The following is a 7470-nucleotide window of genomic DNA, read 5'->3' as shown; positions in this document are numbered from 1 at the left end:
CTGGAACAGGGGACATGAGATGTTAAGTATCTGTTTTAAATCAGCCATACAAATGACATGAGGCAAATTTTCCAACCTCCCAGACAATTCCCAAAGCCATTAAGGCCCTAGCTCCACTGTACTGGTCTTTAACTCTTTCCATTTTTTTTTTTTTTTTCTGTTTGAGCTTGTAATATTGAAAATTAAGAAAATACCGTGGGAAAACTTATCTTCCTGCAGAAAATGGAATGGAAACAGAAAAGAAGGGTTGAAAAATTCTGGTGAGAGACCATGTTTGATCTGATTTGTTGCTTATATTGCTGCAAGGCTGCTGCTGGGAGGCACTGGTTTTTGGTTTGTTTTTTTTGGTTTTTTTTGGGTTTTTTTGTTTTGTTTTTGTTTTTGTTTTTTTGGTTTTTGGTTTTTGGGTTTTTGTTTGTTTGTTTGTTTTTTCCCTCTGCTAGCAGTAGGTGCTTTCTGGTATCTCAAAGACAGAAGCAGACTTTACTTCCTAGGGATTTACCACAAGCAAGGTAGTCAAGAGCCAATTGTGCTTACTCCTTTAACCTAGAGCTGAATCTCTGAGAATAAACGTATAAAAGAATGGCTTCCGCAGCGGTATTACATGTTTAAAATTGAATCTTTGTTATACCATAACCATAATAAAAATATTGTTGACGTGGCAACTTAAATGAGTGATTTATGCATGAACCAAAGGAACGATTTAGGTAGCTGGACTGTTTTCTTTTTGATATTCTTGTGTTTATTGAGGCTCTCTTTGATAACTTTAGGTTTTCTAGGTACGGCACTGTTTCCCTACAAAAGCATATGCTGGAAATACATATGAATACAAATATACGTATATACATACATATATTCAAATGTACATATCTATCTGTATATTTGAATTTCTTCCACAGTAGTCAGCAATGTCAGCTTTTGATGTATGGTCAAAAAATATGTGTTTGGGTCTGCTTTCACAGTGAGAGCCTATCTAGTGAATTTGTAATTGCATAGTAAGATCCATGGTTCTTTGGACAGTATTTGTTAGGATCATGCAGAGCAAGGAGCTGACTTGTGTATAACCTGGAGGCTGAAGATACCAGCGTCAGGATTTCCTGTGGCATCAGTTAGTGCAGTGATGAAGGCAAGAGATTTTGATTTCAGAAAGCTTGACCCAGTTCTGCAGTAAAATGTGGCGTAACACTTTGTGATATCTACTCACTGTGCCCCTGGAAAATTAAGACTTCATATCTATCTTCTGAAATGCTAAGGATCTATTGTATTTATAACTGCCAGTGGTCATAGTACTTAGTTAAATTTTAAACTTAAACAAAAATATTAGCATTGCACATGATATAACTCACAGAAATCCTGTCTTTCATATTTTAACTTCTGCACTGATAAGCAAATTATTGGCTTAGTTTTCAGAAGCTGTGGTAGTCCTTCACCTATCATGATAAAATGCTTCTTCATAGCTAATGAATGAACAAGCATATTAATGTTTTCTGTTTCTCTGATGTTATAAATATTGTTTTAAAAATAAGGTTTCAGAAATTATTGTCAAAATGTATTCTCTCACTCTTCATTAGTGAAGTCAATCAGTAATGCTGTAGGTTTGTGCTTAGTTCTCAAACATAAAATAAGATTGATTCTATATGAAAAATAGTTTACTTATATAATTTTCCGACAATTATTAAGTAAATTCTTCCCATAATATGCTCCTCTACACCCTGAGTATTTCATGTTTCTAACTTGTTTTAAGATGAAGATATTTCAAGATACTGCTTTCAAAAATGTTTTCTGTACTCAGCAACCTGACTGTCAAAGTGCATAAGATTCCTGGTTTCTTTTGAAACCAAACTTGTACTGTGTGGTTCCTTTGAGAATTTTTTCAGTGGCTATACCACTGTACAGCTGTGATTAATAGAAGTCAGGATCAAACCCACACTGTTTTTATCTGGGTCTTTGTTTATAAAATTAAATAATTATTGATCACAGCATCCCCCCTACCCTTTCATAAGAATATTTTTACATAAAATGCTGAAGTGCATATAAATAGTATAGATACACTCTTAATATCTAGCTGGACTAGAAAGAAGATTTGGCCTCCTTTTCTCCTTATACCACATTGAAATGTGACATGTTAGTCCTATCAGCCATTCTAGGACAAAACTGATGATCATGAATCACAGAATCACAGAATGTTTTCAGTTTGAAGGGACCTTAAAGATCATCTACTTGCGTGGGCAGAGGCTGCTCCCATTAGACCAAGTTGCTCAAAACCCCATCCAGCCTGGCCTTGAACACATCCAGAGAAAGGGCATCCACAGCCTCCCTGTACAGGGCAACCTGTACCAGTGTCTCACAACCCTGGCAGTAAAGATTTCTTCTTCATATCCAATCTAAATCTACTCTCTTTCAGTTTGAAACTGTAACTCCTTGTGCTATCGCTACATGCCCTGGTAAAAGTCCCTCCTAAGATTTCCCCTAGGCCCCCTGCAGGTACTGAAAAGCCTCTGCAAGGTCTCCCTGGAGCTCTCTATTCTCACCCCAACTCTCTCAGCTTCTCTTCATGCTAGAAGTTCTTCAGCCCTCTGCTCACCTTTATGGCCCTCCTCTGGTCTTGCTCAAAATGCTCCAGTTTTATGTTGGGAATTCCAGAACTGGACACAGTACTCCAGTCATCATGACTAGATGACACCCTCTTGGTTATATAGGGAATCAAGAGAATGTTTAGTCCCTGCTTTCACCAAGCACTTATACAACTTAATCCCCAAGGGGGCACAGGCGATAGAAATGCAAAATTTTTAGTTACATCTTAACAGTGAAGGCTGAACCAGAACCTATCATCCACCTCCCTCTCATCCAAATGACATTACCTTCTTATTTAGCTCAGTGGGATTTTAGGTCATCTAAAAAGAAGTTAGAGGAGTATCTGCTCTGGTGCACTATTTTCCCTTTCACTGGTTCTAAGAAGCTGACCAGTTTTATATTTAATTAACTTTTCATTGCATTGTGAATCATGTACTCAGTCTGTGGAAATAATAAATGGAAGGAAAAATAATGAGGAAGTGCATTTTCTTTTTCCTTTTGAGGTGTGAAATAGATAATATGTTTAAAAGAATTAAATGTTATATTGGAGGCTTAGGGAAAACATCACTTTTTCCGTAAAATAAATAGAGCAAAGTTGCTTTGTCAAGGTGATCTGTCAAGGAGATTTAATATGGACCTGATGAATTTTCAGTGTGCAGGCGAAATTTGAACTTAAGCTCCAGGGTTAATGTAGTTTGTATGTGGATTTGTTTGAATGTGATCTTAGCTTATGAATTTTTTTCCAGGAACAATAGATCATTTATTGTGCATTAAATTGCTTATAAACAGTGTATTTAGTTTTACCAAAATATCAGTATTAGGATTAGTTACTTCAAGGTTGTTTCAGCACCAATATATACTCAGTGCTTTTTTCTTCTTTTCTGTACTCTAGGAAGCAGCCACGGAAAGACAGAAGATGAAAGCTCCTATTCCCAACTTGATTTTCTTGTATGCTACGCTAACTCAGAGCTTGAAGGTTGTGACCAAAAGGGGATCAGGTAAGTAAATTTTCATGTCTCTGTTAATATACGTGGTTTAGAAAGAAGTGCTTAATATTTACAAACATTTACTATGATGTTGTTACAGTTGTTTGGAACAGAGTTAGGAGGATTTCAAATTCTGCAGCAAAGAAGTTAGTAGCTTCTGTATATTTTTAGACTACTATGTGTTATGTGAATGTGATGAAAAAAACTAAAAATGTGTAATGTAAAATCAATGTAATAATCTGCTGAAGGAAAGTTATTCCCAGAACTAGTTAACTTACTTAAAAGACTTTGTAGCAGTCAGTGTTGTTAATGTGAGCTACTAGATCTGTCTGTTTGACTATATACTTTATGGTGAAAGTTCTCTTAGAAATTAGATTGTGCTGGTTTGGTCTAGGCTGCTTATTTGTTTATATACAAATAGATCAAACACTAAATTTAATAACTGTGAAAAGTGAATAGTCAGATGTAGTTTTTAAATGACTACCTGATACATGGTTGAAGATTTAGTAAAGAAAATACAGGCAGTTTTTCAGAAACAAAGTAGAGGTTGGCAAGTTTGCCAAGCATCTTACATAGGTCACCAGAAATTAATTCTTTTCATATGTAAATGAAGGCAACACTAATACTGACACATTGGGTGGTTTTGGTTCATTTTTTTGTATGTCACACTGAAATTTTCATAACCCCCTCTTTTGTTTTTCATTGGATAATGAAAAAAAAAAAATAGGGTGCTACTTCCAAAAGCTATCTTGTTTTGTGGCACTAAAAGACACTTAATGAAAACCTTAATCTCATGTTGATAGAATTAGTTGTTTTGGTTAGTTGTGACTAGTAATTTTCCTTTTGTCTTGGAAGTAGTTTAGGTAGTTTTTGTTGTGCTGTTTCAGAAGTGAAATTGTAATTGTTTTAAATCTCTTTCCAACTGGAGCTGGTTGATGGTTGTTATAAATCATTGCATAGGGAAGACATAGGTCTTTATATATTTTGGCAACATCTTAAGTATCCTCTATTTTCTATGGATTATATCGGAACAATATTACAAAATTGATTATGTCTCTAAGATTTTGGTGACTGGAAATGTACATGAAGGGAAAGAACTAAAAAGGAGTACTACTATAAAATAAGGTATTTCTCAATCAAGACTTGAGGTTAAAAATATTTTTAAACTCAAGAAAACTGAAATATATGGACTGTGTGCAGAGCAAAGGAGTTGGTCATGGATTGATGTGTTTGTAACATGATGTTAAAGCCTATATAGATGTTGTAGATATCTTTTGAATGTGTCTGGTTAAGGTTGTTTTCTTTAAGATTTAATACTTGTATGGTTTATGTCAAAGCCCCTTGATCCAAATTTAGTATAAACAATACTGATTGTGCTAAAAAAACTTTTACAATGAAATCCATTTCTAAGGAACTAAAAAATAGACAGTCAGCAGTTACCTGATTGAGAGAATAGTAAGAACTTGGGCTTTCTTTGCATTTTATTTAATTTTTTTTTTCCTTTGTCATCTTCACTTGATTAACCAATGAAAGGAAAAGTGGAAAATACACATGCTAGTTTCTGTTTGGGAAGTAATATAATTGCTGTCCAGAAAAAGAGCATACAGTGCTTTTAAGATGTATAAAGTACATTGTCATCTTGCTGCTGTAATAAAAGGGAAAAACTGCAATGGAAACCTTTGGTTTATAGATTATGGTAACATGGGATTCCTGGTGTTTTTATATGAGATCTGCTTATCCTGCATATAGTTTCATCCAACTGCATCTCTAAAAGGGCTGTTTGTCATAATGGATGTGCAGAGTAAAATTCTCTTATTTACTGAAATCTCAGATTCAGCTGCCTTTGGTTGTGTCGTTTATTGACTTTAAACTTGAAGAACTTCCATAGATGTAGGTGAAATGTAATGACATGTGTGATTCCTCTTGGTTTGTTTTTGTTGTCTTTGATTTGCTTTGGTTTGGTTTTCTCTTCCCTTTGGTGGAGAAAGGCCTATTTTGCTATCCTGATGTGTTTCTACAAATAAAACTTTGTTTACTCTAGCAGAAGTTTTACCAAAATAAGATTTACTTGTCTTTACTGTGAAAGCAGAAATGTTTTGCTTTTTAAAAAAAAAAAACACAAAACTAACACAACTTATAATTGGAAAAAGGAAAAAATCAACTTGGAAAACTGAACTTTCATTTTATGTAGACATAAAATGGTAAGGATCATAAGGACATGTCCTTATATGTGATGTTTGTATCACTTTATTTAGTTCCTCCTGAGTTCACATAGTTCTTGAAATATCAAAACAATGACATTATAGTAAAATGAATAGCTCAGTAACAACATTGGCATATTTTTATACTTATAAGATGTCATAAATATGCAGTATTCATACTTTAGAGGTGTGTTGCTTTTATATACTTCCTTGTCTGCTATGAATTAGAGCAATATATAAAAAATAAAGAAGCTGTTGCATTATTACGATAAATAGTTGTCCTAATTGTGATTTATCCATTCTAATTCACTTTCATTGAGGTTATTTCTAAGTAGCAATTCTGAAAGCACAAATCTTGTGTTCTCTATGCATTTAACCTCAATATTTTATGTTAAAAAGATAATTATCCTTGGAAGTATGTCTTGTTCTGACAGTTGAATTTTTCTTCTTCTTTTGTAAGTTTTTCATAAGCTTTTCTGAAAAGATAGTGACTAATAAAAATATAAGTTTCTCCATCTGGTAGAAGTACATTTCCAACCTCATCACTGCTCTGTCAAGAACATGAGAACCTACCTTTAAAAGTCAGTCTGGATACACAGCATGCCAAAAATGTGGAAAAATTTGTAGGCTCAAATTCTGGTTTTATTTTTAGAAACGGATGACAGCTCTAATTGTCTATTGGGTTTCAGGACTGAAATGGTATTAAAAATTAGCTATATGTGTAAACAATTAAGATCAATATTGTATTCTTTGTCTTGATTAAAAAGCAGGTTAAAAAAATTGCAGGAGAAAACTTAGGTTCTCCTGCATTGGGTTATATCTTTGTTCATGAGATCTGTCACTATGCAAAACACTTAAATTCCATTACTTAAAGGTAGTCCTTGAATCTTTCTATCACTGTGTACTATTCCTCAGTTAGATATAGTAATATAGAGTATAAAGGAAGGAAGATTAATCAAGTATTTATTACAATAAGTGGAAAACATGCTTTGAATTACCTTGCTCGAAGTGGTATGATATACCTCTTTAACTTTCAATGTAACACTTCACCTTGTATGGATGATTCTATCTGATAGAAGATACACCTTTTTTTCCCCAGTTTATAAAATCAATTTATATAATTAATAATCAGATTATTGACAACGAATACTTTGATAGCTAAAATAAGTTTATTTATTAATTCTTGATCATTTAGAAATGAATAATAATAGCTATAATAAATTTTAAATTAGTATTTTATTTTGATAATTGTAAAACAACCATTTCAAATTACTCTTTATCATATAATGGATTTATTTTACATTTAGAGCATGTAATAACTGTGTTTGTTACATAGCAATGTCTGGATGAGCAGTTCTGGTAACAATAACATTAAACTTTTCCTGTCAGTTATGGCTGAATGCAGAACACTGAAAAGTTTCAGTGACTTCTCAAGAAGAGATACTTAGACTTAAGCTTTGGCGTTCCAGCCACAGAGTAGGTGTAGCTCTAATGGTTGTTAACTGGGAATTTTAGGTATTCAGTGAAGTCCCCATGAACCTCTGGAGAGGCTTCAAAGATTGTAACAGTAACTGCAAGGCTGAAGTTCCATTTGGGACATGTTGGATATCAGATGTTACCTGTTAAACAGTAAGATGACTCTTGGACTGCTTCTCAGCTTTTTAAATGTCTCAAGGCATCTCATGTCGTGAAAAGATTCCTCTGATCAC

General features: G+C 33.8%; 1 protein-coding gene across 1 annotated transcript in view; it reads left to right on the top strand.

Moving 5' to 3' along the window:
- Positions 1-3490: 3490 nt before the first annotated feature.
- Positions 3491-7470, top strand: part of IL1RAPL1 (interleukin 1 receptor accessory protein like 1) — a 574062-nt gene continuing 570082 nt past the window's right edge. Inside the window, exon 1 of the mRNA XM_030459987.1 lies at positions 3491-3572. Within this exon, the coding sequence (XP_030315847.1) occupies positions 3491-3572 (82 nt within the window). The remainder of the gene's footprint in view (positions 3573-7470) is intronic.

This window comes from Calypte anna, chromosome 1, assembly GCF_003957555.1.
Source record: "Calypte anna isolate BGI_N300 chromosome 1, bCalAnn1_v1.p, whole genome shotgun sequence".
NCBI lineage: Eukaryota > Metazoa > Chordata > Aves > Apodiformes > Trochilidae > Calypte > Calypte anna.
The sequence above is the reverse complement of the archived record's forward strand: the minus strand, read 5'-3'. Positions and strand labels throughout refer to the sequence as shown.